Source organism: Mustela nivalis (genome assembly GCF_964662115.1).
Source record: "Mustela nivalis genome assembly, chromosome: 6".
Taxonomy (NCBI): Eukaryota; Metazoa; Chordata; class Mammalia; order Carnivora; family Mustelidae; genus Mustela; species Mustela nivalis.
Window position 1 is genome coordinate 125,514,367 of NC_139025.1, and position 19,433 is coordinate 125,533,799.

At 56.6% G+C, this 19,433-nt stretch overlaps 1 protein-coding gene and 1 long non-coding RNA gene across 2 annotated transcripts in view; one reads left to right on the plus strand and one right to left on the minus strand.

The window, feature by feature from the left end:
- The window catches only part of KLF13 (KLF transcription factor 13), a 51,172-nt gene extending 33,443 nt beyond the window's left edge, over positions 1–17,729 (minus strand). The window contains exon 1 of the mRNA XM_082736607.1: positions 16,652–17,729. Coding sequence (XP_082592733.1) covers positions 16,652–17,243 — 592 coding nt within the window. The 5' untranslated portion in view covers positions 17,244–17,729. The remainder of the gene's footprint in view (positions 1–16,651) is intronic.
- LOC309867605 lies at positions 720–16,820 on the plus strand. The gene is made up of 2 exons (XR_014313265.1): positions 720–6,263; positions 7,226–16,820. It is a non-coding gene; the product is annotated as an uncharacterized lncRNA (long non-coding RNA).
- Positions 17,730–19,433: the final 1,704 nt, after the last annotated feature.

Genomic DNA, 19,433 nt, shown 5'->3' on the forward strand with positions numbered 1-19,433 from the left:
GGGTGGAGCACCCAGGGTAAAGGAGGGTTGGAGTGAGGGACACAGACCCCCCTCAACCCAGGCCCAGAGCAGCACAGGGGTAGGGCCATGTGGCACTGGCCTCACAGACACCGAGTCTTCCCCTCAAGGGGCAGAAGCACCAACTGGAGCCAGGACCCTTGAGGCGCTCAAGGAATGATGGACAAAATCCCATGCCCTGCATCCCTCACCCCAACACTGTCTGCTGACACCCCACAAATGCAGCTTTACACACCAGTCCGGGGTGTGCCACTGGCTGGAACGAGCCCACTCCCACACCTGCCAGCCCATCACCTTGACCCCTGACCACCTTTTCTCCCCACTCCTGAGAGCCCAGTGCCACTCAGCCAGCCTATAGGGTGGGTTAAGACCCTGTTGACCACTCTCTTGGGACCTGGTGTACCTCCTGTCTGCCCCTTGCTGGGGCCAGGGTGTCATCACTAGTTCTGCTTGCTAGACCCCAAAGAGCCCTAAACCCAACCACCCTTGACTAAAGCCTGGGCAGCCAGGGTGGCAACCTTCTGAAAGGTGAGAGAACAGTGACCACAGACCCCAAAAGTTACCCACCCCAGACTCTGAGGGCCCACCTCCCTCGCCCAGCCCCAAGGGTTAGCCTGTACCTAGCCTGCAGTCTTGGGGGTTGAACCCCATTCATCCACTTTCTTCCCCTCCAAATCATTGAAGTACAGAAGCAGGATCTTCGCTAGCCTAGGGACAACACAGCCAACCTTGTTGAGGGGTATGTGGAGAGTGACCCAGAGTGCTCAGTGATAAAAGGCGCCATAGCCAAAACCCCTCCAGCCCCTACAAGCAATCCTCCCCAGCTCCATTCCACACTGGAAACCATGGGATTTGGTTGAAGGAAATATTCTGCAGCTTTTAGGGAAAACAAACAAACAAACAAACCCCTATAAGCTCAAGGACCAGGACTCATTCCCCACATTCTTAGGACAAATCCTGTGACTACCATGTTTGGCCCTGGGGAAGGGTGTGGAATGACAGCCCAGACCTTGAAGTGTTCTCCCTTATCACTGGGGTCAACAGACCCAGGCCAGCCTCCTGAGAAGGGGATGACCCCTCACCCCCCCATGGATCCAGCCCATGACAGTGGGACAAGAGCAGGCCACCCCACGAGAAAGGTCACCAGCTCAGATACTGAGGAACCATGTCTGGTGAGTATCTGGGCCGTTGCTGGGTCCTGGCCTTGCTACCAACACCCTCAACCCCCACCCTGGAACCCCAGCTAACTGGAGGGGCATGGAAAATTCTGAGCCACCACCCATTTCAAGTGGAACAGCCTGCAAATTCAGGTGAAGGGAGTGATGCTGACACTTAGGAGACTGCTCTGCTGACACCCAGCCCTGCGCCAAGTGAGGGGTGAGGCCAAGTACCATCCGGCCTCGAAGTACAGGCTGTTGTCAGGACAGATCTGAGGGTGCCCCCACCTGTATGAACAGGGTTGGGAGAGTAAGTCCCACCTCTGGAGCTGGAGGGAAGGGCTCCGGGCTGCACGGGTACCAGGCGCTAACCTGAGATAGCTGGGGAAGTATTGGGGTATTTGCCCAAAGGGCTTGGGGAGTGTCTTAGTTTGCTCAATCTGCCACCAAATAACACCAACAGGATTTCTTAGAAGAAGAACAGAAATGTATTTCTCACAGTTCTAGGATAGGAAGGCCAAGATCAAGGGTCCAGCATGGTTGGGCTCTGGGGAGGGCCCTCTCCCTTGGTTCCTAGCTGATGTCTTCTCACTGTGTTCTTACGAGGAAGAAGGGGCAATGGACAAGGGCAATAATCACATTCATGAGATCTCAGGACCTAATCACCTCCCCAAAGCCCAACTGCCAAGTATCAACACACAGGGCATTAGAATTTAACCTGAGAATCTCAGGGGACACAAACATTAGAGCAGGGAGCATCCCCCAAGATCAGTGTCATCCCCAAGACCCAGCCATTTGTGCCACAAGTAGTTACTGAGTAGGCATGGGCCTCTTGCTCTGCTTGGTGTGACCTGTTTCACTGGGAGGAGGGAGACACACTATTACAAAAAACGTACCCAGAGGGAAAGGAGGTACAGCGGGGGGAGGAGCAACAGTAAGATATCTCCCCACGAAGAGACACAAAAGCAGGACAAGCACATGGAGCACCTCGGAGCTGGGCAGGAGGAGCCCAAGAAAGGCGACTCTGCCCTCCAGAAAAACTGAGAAGGCTGACTCCTAAGGCCCTTCCCAAACTGGTTCAGGAACAGGAGACACCAACACTCTGTGCCTGGGAGCTCAAGGTGCTGTTGGGATTTCTACCTGGCTTTTGCAAGGTTGTCTTCCAAGGAGTCAAGGCAGTCCAGAGTCAGAACATCCAAATCCCAGAGGGCATGCTGAGCACCCAGGGCTGGCCCTCTTGATAATGGACAATGTAAGCAGAAAAGTTTCCCAGGTCATTTCCTTGTGGCTGGAAATGGTCCCCTAACATATGACAACCCCATTTGCACTCCTGTGGCCCAGGATGTGGCTAGCACAGGTGGTCACATGGCCCTGCGAGAGCCCATGAATGCTCAGGCCACCCACCAGCTGACATGCCTCCCCATTGTGGGCCGCACAGAAGGCTGGACACCTCTCTAGCCTTCTGGTCTTCTCCACGCTGGGAGCAGCCTGCGGGAATCCCTACTGGAGACTGCACCTGCCCACCTTTCTGCACAGACAGCCCTGGCTTTTGCCCCTGCACCCCATGAGAAGGACAGGGGCACGATTGTCTCTGCACTTCCAAGAACACCCAAATGTGGCCATCACAGACCTGGGACTGTTCCTCTCCAGGGGAGATGTCGAGTGGACACCTGTAGCAACTACACCTGAGACACCTGAACCGTCCTGTGCAGGGCTGGGGGCGTGCCCAGCTCAGGGGGCTCACCACAGCCCCAGTGCTCAGCATGCAAGGGACACAGCCTACCCCACGAGCAGGGCACAGCAACAGCCCAGGCCCCCAGTGGCCTCTCCTGGCAGAGCAGAGGCGCCGGTCCGCAGGAGACCGGGGAGCCCCTTCCCCTACCCAACATTCATAAATACCTTCCAGAACAGCGAGGTACCAGGAGAGAGGAAGGAAGGCCAGGCTGGTGCCCAGGTGTCACCTCAGAAGTGATGCCCTTAGTCCTTATATTCATTCAAAATATTCGCCTCAGACCACACAGGAAGCATCTCGATGCCAAACACACTCAGACGGAGATGAAAAGCAAGCAGGAAAGGAGTATGAAACTGTGGTCCGAAAGCTGAAAACCCAGCCTCAAGAACGCTTTTATGCTTCCCTTTAGGAAACAATTCTCATATCTAGCAAACTGTCCCCCTTCCCCTCAAAAAAAGAAAGAAAAGAAAGGGGGGAAAATCCACAGATGGCCCAAAGCTTACAAAAGCAATCACTCCTGCAAACAAGTAGACTGCATGCTGAAAGCAGAGAAGCCCAGGAAAGTTACAAAAATAGCAAATGTAAGTCCCGAGTGGGATTCCCAGCCACCTGACAGTGGAGCCCTGTGCCCTCCCCTTGAGGAGTCACTCCGAACTTGGGGTGAAGCAGGCCCCCAGCAAACACAGTCTCTGCTGCTCCCGGGCCAAAGAGCTGGGCGGCCGGTCACCAAACTCTTCCATCCCAGCACCGGGGCCTCCCCGAGGGGTGGGCAACCTCCTCCAAAGACTGCACAGACTCAGGAAGTCCTTCTACTTCCAAAGGGGTGGAGTCGCCTGGCAGGGCTGGCACCGCACCTGTCACCACTAGACCGACTGCAAAGGGGAGGAGCCGCCAGCCGGGTGCCCATCTCTGCTGGAGCCCACCAGAGCTGCTCTGGTGACCAGCGACGGGGTCACCTCAAGGTCCCAGGCCAGCTGCTTCTGAGCCTTAAAAACCGTCAGGCCTGGTGCAGCTGGCTGGGGCCTGGGAGGGCTCCGTCACCTGGTAACAGATGAGGCACACCTGAGATCCTCGCTGCTACTCCCCAGGCTGAGCGCAGCTCCCCCAGCAGCAGGTCTCCATAGCAACAAGATGCTCCCAGAACCTCCCAGCTACACTGGCTTTCCATGGCCAGGCTCCGGCTTCATCCTCCCACTGCCAAAATGGGCATTTTCTGGCCTGGGGCCCTCCACAGGGGGCCGGAGGGTGGAGGTACCAAGCGGCACCAGCTTCAAAAAAGGAGTTCTAAATTGTCTGTTGTTGTTGTTGTTTTTTGTCCAAAAGAGAAGGCAGCAAAAATGGTCACTCAGGGGCAGTGGATGAAGTTCTGTTCCAGCAGGTTAAACACAGACACACCCACACCCCACCCGGACACATGCAAAAGCCACCGGCACACACCACCTTCACAGGGCACAGACCACGCCACTCGCACACCTCCCACCAGGCCCCTGGAGCAGGGCACACTTGCCTCCCGCTCTGGGTCAGCATGCCCCAACCTGCTTTCCACAGAAGAACACCAGCCTGAGGCTCACTCTGTCCTCGCTCCAAAGCCCCTCCACCCCAGTCCTCGACAACACACCATTTTGTCTCTCTGTTCAAATGACAAAGTGTATCAGGCAAAAAGGACTTTCTCCCATAAAAACAGAGAGGCTCCAGGAAAGCTGCCTGGAACACGGCAACTTCAGCACAGTGGGGAGGGGAGCGCGGCACTGGGCTGGGGCTCTGGGCTGGGGCTCCAGGTCCAAAGCCCAGGTTGTTAGGCAGGGCTTACAGAGTGCACAGAGACACTGGGTTTTTGACAAAACTCCCAAATGGATTAGGACTTTGGACTTCCAACACTTTTCACACAGTTTAATACCTTTAATTTGTGTCTTTTCACCAACTTTATAAAAAAAAAATACATTCTTCACACACACACACACACACACACAAATCAAATTCTGCACATAGCCTCGAAAAGGGTCTCTTGGAAAAAGGGAGAAAGGGTGACAAGAAGTCTTCTCAGTGCCCACCCAGGTAAGGAGGCTGCCCAGCACTTGACAGAAAAATCTGGAGAAGCTGAAAGGCACAGGGCAAGAACTGGTAACACCAGAGACTCACCACAAAATAAATGCAACCAACAGAGACATTTCTTTCAGTTTTGGGGCTGGGGGAACTGTCCCCCCATGGTGGCTGCAACGGCCCCTGCTGCAGGGAAAGGCTCTCGACACAGGTATACACAGGGCGCTGGCTGTGAAGAAGACAGAGCAGCCTCAGGGCAGCCATGCCTAAGTCAGCAAGAATTCAGCCTGTCTGTGTAGATAGAAGGGCACCAAGAGGCCCTTCAATGAAGAGGGGACCCTGGATCCCTGGCTGGGTGTCAACTATAAGGCTGCTTAAAGGATACTTCACCCCCCCGGGTGCTGCCTGGCCCAGAAGCCCTCTCGCAGGTCCTCCCTGGGACAGCCAGCTGGAGGCATGACCTGGCTCAGCCAGCCCAAGCTTCCTACATGGCAGTTACTGTTTAACAGCAAGCACCAGGGCATCACCTGGTCCTGAGGTGTAAAACTAGTTCACACGGCGGCCTCCCACGAGAATTCGGTCCCAGGTGGAGAGAGCACTGCTGGGGCTCAGAAAGACTTCAGGGTCTGTCAGATGGCTTCCAGAAGCTCCAGTTATAGGCATCCGAACACCCCGAGTTAAGAGGCATCTCCCCCAAATTTTCCATGGAACTTACTCAACCTCAAAGCCAATACAATCCTGGTGTGGTGTTTACGTAAGTGCTCCCGGTGTCTGGACCCCTGCCAGTGCTCCCCGCCTGTGGCCCAGCCAGCTATCTGCAGTGGGGGCCCTTGGTGCCACCCCCGCCCTGCCTCGCCACAGTTTAAAAGAAAAAGTCAATGAATCACTGGAAGGAACATTCCTCCTATAAACGGAATATAAAGGTTTATTAAGAAATTATAGGAACCAGGTCAGGCATTTTGGTATCTTAGTCACTCCAGCTAATTAAAGAAAAAAAAATCAAAACAGAGCAGCATCCCAGAAACTTGAGACAATGAGAACTCTCACCACAAGCACTTTGAGCCCCAGCTCTGCCAGTTGCCGAGGTGACCCAGTGTTTACCTCCCAGTTTGTAGGAGGAAGCTGTCTGCCCAGGAACAGCCCACCGGGCTAACACACTGGGAAGGGCCAGAGCTACAGCACCAAGGAGAGGCGTCTTCAACAGCTCTCAAGCCCCCAGGGCCCTACTCCCCAGCACACCTCCAGTCTTAGTCCTGTGGGCTGGAAACCCCTGAAGACAGATTAAAAATGTGCTTATATCCTAGGGTGCAAGGAAGGTGAGGAGAAGGGGGAAGAGGGGAAGGGGGAGGGGAAAGGAGAAGAGGTGGAAGGGGAAAGACGGGAGAGATGGAGGAGGGGGAGAAGAGGAAGGGAAGGGAAGGGAAGGGAGAGAAGGAAGGTGTCAGGAAAGAGGGAGGAGGAGGAGAAAGGGTAAGAGAAGCGGAAAGTGGAAGAGGAGGACTAGGGAAGGGAGGGGGCTGGACTAAGGGGAAGGGGGCAGGAGGAAGGGAAGGGAAGGGAGAGCAGGAGGGGGACAGCAGAAGGGAGAGGAAGACTAGGGAAAGGGAAGGAGCAGGAGGAAGGGGGAGGAAGACAGCATAAGAAATGAGGGCACATGGGGCTGCACACTTAGCTGGGGAGCTAAAGAGCTTTCATTTCCCTGGCCTCAGCCAGGCCCCTATACCAGGCTACCTGCCCCAGTGGAAAAGGTCAAGGGCAGAATGGCTTGAGAAGGAGGACTTCATCAGGGACCAGGAATGCATGTGCTTCAGCTGGGCTCCAGGAAACCCACTCTACCCTGAAGGCCAGACCTGCCCAGCATGCACTGCTTCTTCCTTCTGTGCTCTTGTAAGGCACCAGCCTGGATGTAAAACAGCCCTACTGGGGGTCATGGACAAAAAGCCATCCCCGAGGCAGCCTGTGCCACCCGGCCAGATGCCCTGTGACTGGCTTACTTCCAAAGGAACAATCCCCTGAGCTTTAGCAGGCGGCTGACAGTGCACACGCGTTCACACACGCACACACATGAATATGTCTTCTGGGGCCATATGTGATGCTGAATGTGGGACAGGAGGGCCTGGGTATGGGAAGGAGTTTAAATGCTCAGCTCATATTTAAGGAGATGAGTGAGATCAGGGAAAGGGAAAGGAAAGTAGAAGTTTTAGAAGACCAAAGTTAGTACACTTTAGAATGAGGCAAGTGAGCAATATGCTAACATGAAATACCCACCAATCATTAGGGAAGGACAGCTTCAAATCAGAACCTCAAAGAAGCTGAGGCTGAATTTCCTGCAAGACCCAGAGGCCTGACAGTAACTCAGGACAACCACCTTCGTGCTCACCACAGATGCCCATGATGGCAGATGCCTGTCGCGGGACCACGGACCCTCCACAAAGAGGGCATGGCACAAAAATGCCAAGACTACAGTTCATCACAATAAAAGCCAGTGTCTTGCAAAGCCCCTCAGACCCTCCTGAGAGCCCCTGATGCATAAAGCCAAGCAGCAAAGTAATTTTAGAAAGCAGGAAGTGCCACGCAAGCAGCCACAAAGGGGTATCCTGGAAAAGATGAGGAAGCCTTGAGAACCGCCCTCAGCACACAGGGCAGCAAGGAGCCGGAGTCCCTGTGGACCCTCACACACTGCTGGGAGGGGCTGCATCTCCCACCACAGGGTCCAGAGATCCAGATGGAAATCCAGGGTGTGAGCCTGTCAGAGGAGGCAGGCAAGATCTCTGGGAGGAATCAGAGGGGACCTTTGCATGGCATCTCCAGGGCCTGGGTCCCCACCAACCCTACCAAGGCCATTCAGCACACCTGCTAGGAGACCACTGGGGCTGGGGCCCAGGGCAGGGGACACCAATGACCAGAGGACAAACCAGACACGGCCGGTCGGGGGAATGAGGACAACAGGCAGCAAGTCAGGGAAGCCGACTGCGGAGTGCTAACTAAGACAATGGAGAGACTGCTAAGGAGCTAGACTGCCCAACACTTGCTACAATGGCAACTATGCAATTCGCTCATATTTATTATTTCTCTTTCAATGAAAATATGTTGAAGTTTGTTACTGGGAAGATGTCTGAGGTGCACCCATGGTGCCAACACCCAGTGTCCAGACCCTTCCCCTGATTCCAGACATGGATTTGAACAACCAGCCCAGCGAATGGCCCAGGCAAAGCATCACTGGGTGCCAAGAACACACCTAGGTTCCTGGGCCCCCGCTCCTCTCCCCACAAAGGGCAGAGCTCTAAGCCTCTTCTGTTTCCTCTCTTTCCCAACACCTCCTTGCAAAAACCTCTACTCTTCATCTGCCATTAACTAACTTCTACCCCTAGCCTCAAATCAAGTTCCCTTTACCCTCTCTGTGTGAACATGTTTACCATTAAAGAGAGTTAAAGACAAGTGTAAAAGCTCAGAGGAGTTCACAGGGGTGGAAATTCCTCTCTATATGATAGAACCTATTCTACTCCAGGAGAATGAGCTCAGGTCTACCTAATTCAAGAGTGTCAGGAGGCCCCAACTTGGGTCCTTGACCATGGGCCAAGCTGCCTGGCCACCACCTTGCTTATGTCCCTCCATGTCTCTGTGGCAGTCCTGGGTGGGGGGCAATAAGCCTCCTGAGCTCCTATGAGCCCACTTCATCTTCTCTCCATTCCCAAGCTTCCTTCCAGTTGGCTGGTGTTTGCAGGACACAGGCATGTGCCAGAACTCCACCTTCAGAAGCTCCTGGGACAGGAGCCCAATGCGGGAGCCAAGCCACGTGCTCTCTGGTAAGTGATTTTTATTTGGGCCCCCAATCCTTGCAAAGCTCTGCCATGATGTACCCTGGGCTCTAACTCCAAGGAGACCAGCTGGTGCCCTGTGCTCAGGGACCATGGGTCACCCACCCATGCAGGAAAGGCCATGCCCCAGGCACAGCAGCACAGGGACATTTAATCTGCGGCATCAAGCCTCAGTGCTCTTCCAAGCAGGTCACCTTGGGACAGAGTGGCCAATCACCACGGAGTATGGCCAAGTTCCTGGTTAGCAAGTGTGTTTGTGTGATGAACTTCAAAAAAGGAGAACAATAACAGATCCCCCCCCCCGCAAAAAAAACCCAACCAACCAAACAACAACAACAAAAAATACCATCCGTACCCTCTGTTCTGTTTGTCCAGAATGATGTTAGTTAAAACTATGGACTGAGCAAGGCTACTTGCTCCCACCATGCACACAACAAGCAACAGCAAACAGGGATGACGCCCAGGCCGTGGGTCGGAAGGGAACGAGAGCTGGGGGTACAGGACATCAGTGCTGGGGCACTGAAAGTGGCAGGAGGGTCAGTAAGGCAGACAATCTATACCACCACCTCCTTTCAGCTGAGGGAACTCCAAGAAGCCTTGGTTGACCCACAGATGCTGGAAGATAGGATTCAGAGTGACCCTAAGGTCAAAGTGAATAAACAAACCAGAATCACAGGATCACACGTCCCATATAAACATGTTCTAGGTTTGAACGCAACAACAAACAGGATAGCGTGTGTGTGTATGTGTGTGTGTGTGTGTAGCCAAATGGCAGAGCTTTTCTTACATCAAGTGCCTAGTGTCAAATCACTGCCAACAAAGTAAAAAGTTAGCATTTGAGTCTCCATTACACTGACCTAGAGCAGGGGCCAAGGCCTTCCGAGCTCAGGGTCCCACCCTGGGCCCTGGCAGCCAAACGCCCAACAGCCTCCCATCCCAGTCCTGCCATGGCAGCTCCTTCAAAACTGCCAAACTGGAGAAAACACTCCAAAGTCTAAGTCCATTTTATGGGAAGCTGACTTCTCAAGAAATAATCCCACTTGGGGCTATGAAAGGGAAGTAAGACAGACTAAGGTGTGTGGACTTAGATCAGTATTTGTTTTTTCTGGAAAGCAAGCAGAGACCCACCAGGACCTTGAGGGTATCACTGGCTACAGGCCCCACCCAGGCCTGGAGGATAGGTCACCTGTGGCCACAAAGCCAGGGTGCTGGTGGGCTAAATGAAAAACAAACAAACAAAACAAAACAAAACAAAGGCTATAAATACCATCTGAAAACATTTTCTTTCTTTTTTTTAAGATTTTATTTATTTATTTATTTGACAGATCACAAGTAGGCAGAGAGGGGGAAGCAGGCTCCCTGCAGATTCCAGGACCCTGGGATCCTGACCTGGGCCAAAGGCAGAGGCTTTAACCCACTGAGCCACCCAGGTGCCCCTGGAAACATTTTCATTCGAAGTAAAATTAGGGCGTGTTGTTTGTCTGGGAAGGGAGAGCACCTAGAACTTGGCTGAGCTATCCTTTAACTTTAAAAGGGCTCCCAACAGTGGGACCCAGAAACCCCAGTGCTTGTCCAGTCAAGGAAGTTGGAAGAAGCAGCACAAACCTCCCAGGTGCACCAGATTGAAGGGGGTTGAATAAAGGTGACCAGGCATCCAGATAGACACACAAGCCCAGCAGCACCCTAATCCTCCCAAAACCCAGTATCAAAGTGTCACCCTAAGAGTTACCTATTATCAAGAGAAGAATGTCCCTTTATAGAGAAGAAAGCTAGCAGACACTGCCTTAACCACAGATGTGATCCAGCAACCAGGTGACCTGACATCATCTGCTCCCACGGTGGTACATGCCCAACACTACCCTGTCTCCTTTTTGACCAAAGTCTGTTTAAGCTGCATGTAATCAGGGGAAGCAACCAGACAAACCCAGACTGTAGGATATTCTACAAGACTACTGGCCTGCGGCCCTAAAATGCCAAAGCAGCAAAAGGCTTGCAAGATAGGGGACTCCTTCAGACAGCAGGAAACTGAAGAGGCCGACCAAACGCCATGTGTGATTAACTGGATCCCGCATCCTATAAGGGACATTTTGGGAATCATTAGGGAAACTGAATATGGACTGTATGTTATATAACACATACTATTTAAAGACAGAGAAGAGACAGGGAAGGGACAAGATACAGTACTTAGAGAAAAAAAGAGGAGGAAGGGGGAAAAAATGATAAAGAAAAGGTGACAAAATATTTAACCAATGAGTCTACGAGAATGTCTGAGTGTTCACTGTATTTCAGAGTAAGAATTTGGGGGCTGGGGGGAGCAGCATGCTGGCAACACACAGGCTTCTAATACCCTGAGGCACTGCCCACCTGTCATGCTCCAGAACGCAGGTCCAGACAAGAGTCGCAGTTGGGCATGGCGGTGGGTACCTAAACTCAGCAGCGCCCACAGTGCACAAACCTCAGCTCCCCCCTCATTTGCTGTGCGACCTTGGGCAGATCTCTTAACCCATCAGAGCCCTGGCATCTGTATTGAAGACTAGTCACAACAGCAGTGCCTTTTTCAAAGGGTCCTTGGGAAGGTGAAACTGCTTACTGGAGACGAATGCAGACGGAACCATGCCTGCCCCAAGAAGGCAGTCCACAAGCATTAGATACAACTCTGAGAGATGAGTGCAACCTTCTAGAAGTTTTCATTTCAAAAAGTAGCTTAACTGCTTCCCTAAAGCACAGACCAGACACACATTAACAGTGTCCTGATACCTCAAGATCACTGTTATTAAATAACAGTTATGACAGAATACAGGCCTTGGGGACTGCTGGGGAGCGTGACACCCCTGCACTGACAGCCCCACCTGTGTTTCAGCTCTGTTTGGTTTTGATGGGCCTCTCAAGTTATATACTTAAGGACGCAAGCAGATACAGATGAACACATACTAATACCTCGTTGGTTTCTTTCCTTCCTCACTTGTAGCTGCTATCAACACATCTCCCTCTTCCCCTTTCGATTTGCTACGTCTAGGAACCCAACGACCAACTGGATTCAGAGCGAGGTCAGAGCAAAGGGGCCCTCACTGTGTCTGGGCTGCTGTGAGCTGGGTTCGGTAAGCCGGCTTCAGAGCACCTCCTCTGAAGGGGCAGGGCCCCACCTCTGTTGTGTTCCAGATCTGATGCCCCACACGCAGGACCTCTGCTCACTCAAGTGTGGTGCTAGCGGCTGGTTCACACGGGAGGGGCTCCAGCCCTCTTTTAGCCAGAGAAGGGAGAGTTTCAAATAGCATCACACCAGCCCCGTGCCCAGTGCCAACAAGCCAGGAGGCACAGGGGTGGGGGGTGGGGTGCACACACCTGACCCGGCTGGGGCCACAGGGTAAGCCAAGTAAAGATGGTGGGAGGGCATGAGGCGTGAGAGAGTAATGGCGGTTTTGTTTGTGTTGTTCTAAAGTGTTCTCAATATGACAATCTCACACGTGCAAAAGGAGAACTGGGAGAAGTTTAAAAAAAAAAAAAAAGAGCAGCAACACAGCAGGAACCTCAGTACTGGGGAGACCAAGACCTCCATCTATTTCCTTTAAAAACATAATGTGCTATTTCCTTTAAAAACATAATGTGTCTTTCAAGTCAACAGAGAAACTCCACAGTGCTTTGAAATACCGTCTACACCACGGTCAGTAACACTGCCAAGGCTCGATCTTACAGAAATGCCAGCTCCCCTGCACCGACACCCACACCAGAGTCCACTGCTACAGGCACGAAACAGCAGAACACAGGAAAGGCATTGCAGTATCCTTCCAGCAGATGAGGGGTTCACAGGTTGTGGACCGTGCAGCCATGTGGAGTACTGCACAGGCAGGAAAAAGAACGAAGGTGCCTCGTTAAACAAGCACACAACAGAATCCTGTGGTAGAATGTATTTGCTAGGATCCTGCATGTGTACTTTTCAAATGTCTGCATGTGCATGCATAACATAAATCCGTTACAAGGGCCTGGAAAGGGATACACCAACACGTGGGGAGGGTGGTTAGCCAGAGGAGGGGAAGGCTGGCACGTTCTGTCTACACACTTCTGTGTTGTTTGAAGAATTTCACAACTAGGCCCCCTGGCAGGCTAGGACCATGAGGGAGCAGGGATGGGAACTGCCAGCCTGCCGTATCCTGAACAAAGTGCTGGCTCTGTGCCAGCCTGGCTTTGCCCGGGGTAAAGGAGAGCTAAAGTGGCTCACACTCTACCCGGCAGGCTGCTGGTCCAAGGCGGCTGCGCCGGAAGGCACCTGCGAGGGGCCCAGGAGAACAACGTGGCTGGAAACCAGGTTCTAGGACCGGACTTTGTGTTGGGCGAGGGAGCCTAAATACCCTGCCCCGATAATCTCATTCATGATCAAATCCCTTGTTTGGAGGCTCAAGATAAACTTCAAACTAACCCCACCCAAATTATTACAGGAAATGGTTGAGAGAAGGCAATCTTACTCTACTTCCACCCCTATCCCAAAAGGGCCAGGTAACCAGGGATGTGTCTCTCCCGAGTTAGGCAGGAGGGAGGAGCTGCGTACAGCACAGTATCCCCCTTTTCAGCCAGGCCCCCAGAGTTGCTAAAATGGACCCAGCCTAGGCAGCTCACAATCGGATGTTTTAGCTCCTCATGCTGTAGGGAAAACAGGGCACAGAGGCATTCTGAAAACAATTCTTTGTGGAAACAAATAGGTAGGAATGTATTCAAGGCATCTCTGCCAAGAAAGACTGAGTGACCATTCTGCTGGGGCCTGCCAAGCCCCACCACTCCAGACAACAAGCAGGAATCTCCAGGTGAAGGGCCTGGCTGGCTCAGAGGGAAGATCTGCCCTCAGAGGGCCCCAGGCCTTCCCTTCTGCAAGTCCTGAATGTTCACATCAAAGCCCTTCAGCCTCCAAGAAAATATGTTCCTGGTCTTGCTATTCCCCAAGGCAAGACTTAGCAAATTCCCAGATCTGGACTGGGAAGTTCTGACTAGCCAAATAAGTGGCTTTAAAAAAAAAAAAAGTGTGTTGAGTTGCAAAAACCTTAGCGTCTTTGTTTCATCACATGTTTGCTATAATATCAACAATTATCTTAATGTAACAGAGTAATCAGTCCCCAGGAGACTGGCATACGACTCACCAGGACAGGCAGCTCTTTTGCATTCATTTGGACAGGCAGTGTAGGTGGGAGACCACAGCAGAGTCAGGGAAGGCTGGGTCTCCCTAGAGTCAAGGCTCAGCCCTGTACTTCCCGAAGGGTTCTCAAACTCATAGCCTCATTTCCCACACTTTCCGAGTGGTCAGGGGAGACATCACCAAGCTGCAAGGTCTGGGGACCTGTCCTTGCCCACAGGGCTAGACAGAGCAAGCTGGGAACTGCCTTCTTGGCTAAAGTGGTTTTGATATTCACACACACACACACACATATACACACCCTGCCATAAAATCACTATGGGTGGGTGGGGTGGTGGTGGTGGTTCTAGTGGAGTAAAAGGCCTGACATGACCTGAACCACTGCCAGCAGGGACCCCCCCCCCCGACCCCGCCACGAAAGCTGTTGGAAGCCCACAAACCAAACCACAGCAACCTCAGAACCAATGTCTGCTGCTCAGGTCTTTCCAGGGTAGCCTGGCCTCTCAGTCACCACAGTAGCCTGTGAGCTACCCCCTTCCCCTCTATGAACACCAGCTAATTATGTTCTGCACACCTGGGCACAGGCTGGAAATGGGCTCCCTAGAGGTGCCCTCCACCAGAGGCTGAACCAGACACCCTCAAGAGGCAGGCTCTTGGTTCATAATCAGATTCACCTGGGGCACCACTTAAACTGTGTGTTCAGTGGGAGGTCAATATCTGGGACCTGGAAATCTACATTTCCAAGGCCCCCAAAGGAACCCTGTACATTCCTGACTCGAAGGTCTACATCTGCTGTGGAGGTAGGACACACTTGGAGGGCAAGGCTGGCTCCCTGCTCTTAGACTCAGCACACTGCAGCCAGAGTGCGGTCCATCCTCTCTTGCCTGTTTGGGGTTTCAAATCACCCCAGAGAGACTGGGTTCCACCCACTGGGGGAGAACCGGTTTCCCATCGCCTCTAATCCTCTCGCCAAGAGACCCGCTCAGGGACACTGGAGTCTGAATTAGGGAGTGAACCAACCCACAAGCTATCCTCCAGCTCAGGCCCCCACCAAGCCTGCTCCGCCCACGCCAGCGAGCCCCGCCCCTCAGCCAGCCCCTCCGCAATTCTCGAACCCCGCTAGTCGGCTGGAAGGCCACAGTGAAGCAGGCTGCGAAGTTTCCAATCCTTAAATTACCGGTCCACTACGGACCTCGCGCCCCAAATCGGTCCTCGAGCCAAGGCCCACGCACTGACCCCGCCCCCGTAATCTGGGTGCTCCAGGATCCCAACCTAGCTTGGTCCCTCCCCTACGGCCACACCCACCCTTGCAATAACGTTCCTAAATTGAACCAACATCCATCCCTACACTAACCCCACCCCCCATCTCTGTCCACACACACTTAATTCTGACTCAGAATGAGTAGAAATGGCCCCGCCTTCACCCTCGACCCCACCACCAGCCACGTGATTTAGGGCGCTCACAGCAAGTGACCAAAACCGCGGGGGCAGCCTCCGAGGTAAAGGAAATCCGCCGGTCTTGACACCTTTAGACCTTGGGACAGCTCAGTTCCAAATTTACCAGGAGAAAGGGGTCTTTCAGCTCCAGGGTCTTGAGGAATGCCGTTTTTACGCCAGTCTTTTAACCAGTTTCTGTACTGTTTTATAAATGTGAAGTCTAAATCGTTGGTAACAAGGCAACTTTATTTATACGGGTTTTTAACCTGGTCCAAATGTGGAAGAATTAAGTGTAACAGAAGAGTTGGCGTGAGCCCAGGAAAAATACACAATTCTTTAAACCAAACTGGGAGAGAAAGGTTGCATCCCACCGTTGTGTTTAAGAAAACGAAAAACAACCAACGACGAGGTTCCGGGCCCATGGGAAGGGGAGGCCTGCCCGGGGGTCGGGGGTCAGGCGATGGTCCTCTGAGACCGACCGTCCCCCGTGCAGGTGCCGCCTGGCAGGTGAAAGCAGCGCAGAGAAGAGGGCTGCGCGTTGGCAACGGCAGTGGAGTGGGCGCGCTCCTTTCTGGAGAAAGCGCCCCCAGGCCTAAGAGCCCTCTCGGGTCGGGCGCGCCCCCGCTGGCCGGATGGGCGGGGCTCCCACAAAGAGCCTCCGGCGGAGAACCCGGACCGCCCCCCGCCTAGGCCGCTGCTGGCTCTGGTTTCGACAAATTAAACCTTAGAACGCTGGAAAAATTACAGGAAGAGGAGAGCGAAGAATGTGCCGAGTGGCTGGAGGGAGCCCTGTCCCCGCGTGAACTTCGCCCGCCGCTCGCCCGGGCCGGGCCGGGCCGGGCGGGCCCTCCCCTCCCGAGAGCGCGCTAGGCCGGCGGGGGAGGGGCCGGCAGGGGAGGGGCCGGGGCCAGGACACCCCTCCCCCGCGGCCCCGGGGCGCCCCCGCCGCCCAGCTCCCGGAGCAGCACGCGAGGTCCCCACCCAGCTCGCCCGCACCTGCCCGCGCAGCACCCCTCCCGCCCCCCGCGGGGTCTACGCCCGCAGCCCGGATGACGACATCCGCCCCCGCGGCCCCGCCCGAGAGTGCCCAGGGAGGGGGCGTGCCCGGCGGGGGCGCGGTCGCCGGGCGGGCGCCGGCTCCCAGCTCCCGAACCCGCCTCGCTCCGCGCGCGGGGCCGACCACTGGACCTAGTGGCGGGGGAAGGGGCGAGGCCCCGACCGTTCCCCGCCCGACCGCCCCTCCCGCCCCGCCGGCAGCTCCGGGGGCGTGGCCCGGTGGCTGGCGCTGTCCCCGTCCGCGCGCTCGGGGCGCCCGGGCGGCCCTACTGACCTGTGTGAGTTCTCAGGTGCGCCTTGAGGTGCGAGGATTTCCCGTAAACTTTCTCGCAGCCCGCGTAGTGGCACTTGTGCTTTCTCTGCGGGGACTCGAGGTCTGCGCGACTTCGGCCCCGCCGGCCCCTTTGTCTGAGGCCGGGTTCGCCGCTCCCCGCGGGCCCTGGCTCCCGCTCCGGCTCCAGCCCCGCCTCGAGCTCGGCCTCGGGCTCGCTCCACGCGGGGCTGAGGGGCGCGGCCGCAGCACCTTCCCCGCCAGGGGAGGCCGGCTCGGGGGCGGGTGGCGGCGCTGGCGGCAGGCGGCAGGGGGTCCTCGCCTTCCGGGCCGCGGCGCCCTCTCTGCGCTCCGCCGGGGCGGGCGCCGGCGCTTGCTGGTTAAGGTCCGCCAAGATCCGCGCCACCACGAAGAGCGAGGCACTGTCCTTGCCGTCGCGGCGCTCCTCGACGCGGGGCAGCGTGGCGGCGACAGCGGTGGCCGCGCCCTCGGGTCCAGGCTCCGGACCCTCCCGCGGCCCGTGCACGACCGCGCGGCTCGACATGGACACGAGGCACTCGGCGGCGAAGTGGTCCACATAGGCGGCGGCTGCCATGCTGCGGGCTCCGGCCGGCGGGCCGGCGGCACTGCTGGTCGCTGCGAGTCGTCAGCGGCGCATCCGCACCCACGGCCTCACGAGAGCCGGCGGGGGGCGGGGGCGCGGCGCGCCCTCTCCGCGGGCTGGGCTGGGCGCGCAGCCGCCTCTGCCGTCACCCGCGCGGCTCCGCGTCCGCAAGGCGCCCGCCCGGCCGGGCACCAAAGAGTGAACGCATGGAGGGTGCGGGCCAGTTGGGTCCCCGCGCGGCGTCAGGGGCGGCCTGTCCTAAGGATGCCGAGCAGCGACGTTAGGGACTACCTCGCCAAGTCGCGGCCGCAGCCTCGCCGCGCATTGTGGCAGGCGGGACAGCCGCCGTGCGCGCCGCGGCTCGGTGTGGGCGGCCCGGCCCCGGGGGTGGGCGGGGCCGGGGCCACATCTGGACCCGACGTCAGCCCCCAGCCACATCCTGGCAGCGCAGGTTACAGGCGGCGGCGGCCGCGGGGAACTGCGCGCGCGGAGGGGGCGGGGGATCCCAGAGCGCGCATCATCAGGATAGAGCGGTCGCGCGCCCGCGGCTGAGGAGGGGGCGTGGCCTAGGACAGGGGCTGACGCCGTTGGTTCGTCCGTAGGCCGTCGGACCAATCCAGGCGGCCAGAGGGGCCGACCCGGCCTGGGGGCCTGCGCTCGCCAATGGGCGTGCCCTCCTGGCCCGCGGGAGGAGGAGCGGAAATTTGAGCCGAGAGCCGGGCACGCTGACGCAGGACGTCTGAGGGCGGCGGGCCGGGGCGTGGCTGCGCGGGGACCGCTCCCCACCCCACCCCACCCCACCCCACCCGACCCCACCCCCCTAGCAGCGGGGAGCCCGCGGGGCATTTTCTTGCCAGGGTTCTGTATGGTGACAGCCTCGAACCCTGGAGTGGAAGCGAGCGCTTGGGAGGGCGCCCCTTTGTCCCTCCGTCCCCGCCTGTGAGGGGCGCCGGGGATGGGCGCGCCTCCGTGGGGGCTCGCCTCCGCTTCTCTCTTTCCTTCCAGAGCTGCATTTGCACGCGGGGAGGCGTGTCCGCTCCGGCTGGGCGTGGGGCTGCCGGCCTGGCCTGGGGGCGGAACAACTCCCCGGGCACCCCGCCGTAGCAGGGTTCCTAGGTGGCCGCGCCTCGAGGCGCAGGCCGCTCGCCCCCTCCATGCCCTCTCCCTCTGCTCAGCTCCGGACCTCGGTGCGGTCCCGCTGGGAGCGAGGTCACGGGTGGGGCGAGGCCGCTCCGGCAGGAAGGACCGGCTGATTCCCCGACCCAGCAGCCGGAGACCCCGAGGGGATCGCGCTGCGGGTGAGCCTGTATCGGCCGGAGTCGGACTGGCCGCCGGCTGGTGGCTAACCTGCCAGCGTGGTCACCGTGACGTGCCCACCGCGTACTGTGCTTGCAGGAGTGAACTACGTGCTGGTGCAACCGGCGCCGCTGTTCAGGGAACGCGGGGCCCCTTCTTCCTCCCCGCCCCGGCCTGCTGCCAACAACTTCTCCAGGCTGCCCCCTCCCACGGCGGTGGGGAAGGCTTCAAACGCCACCAGCTGCGAGGACCCCGCCCACCGCGCCCCACCCACCCTCTGTCTGGGCCTCCCGAAGGAAATACTCCGCGGCGCCCAGCCCGCGTACTCCTTGTCCCGGCCCTGCCGACTTGCCCCTGACTCTCGCCGGCGCCCCCACCCTCATCCCCTCGGCCCCACCATCCTTCTGCAGGCCTAGGCCATCTCTGGAGAGGCCAGTATATTACTTTCTACTGCTTCGAAATCAAGCGCCGCAAGACCCTTTCCGGACCCTCGCCGGCAGCCCCTGAACCGGAAGGCGGAGGCCTGGGTCAGCCCCCTGCGTGGTTTGCCTTCACGGACGGTTTGCACGTGTCCGCCGGCCGCAAGGGGACCTTGCTGGGTGACTGGGTGACGGCAGCCCAGGCACTCAAACCCTGCGGACCTGAGAAGAGGGCTGGGTAGGGCGAGGTCATCCTGTGCACAAAATTAAGAGCGGCCATTTCTCACCAAATTAATTTGAGGCCTGGGTAGGAAAAAAAAACGTCTTTCCAGGTAACGAAGAAGGAACTGAGAGAGACGGTCTCTGTTACCTGCTAGGAGGAACCGTAAACTGGCATGGATGATTGAGCACCCCGGGTGTCTGTAACCGAAACTCTAAATAAACTCCCCTCTCACTGATCAAGTTG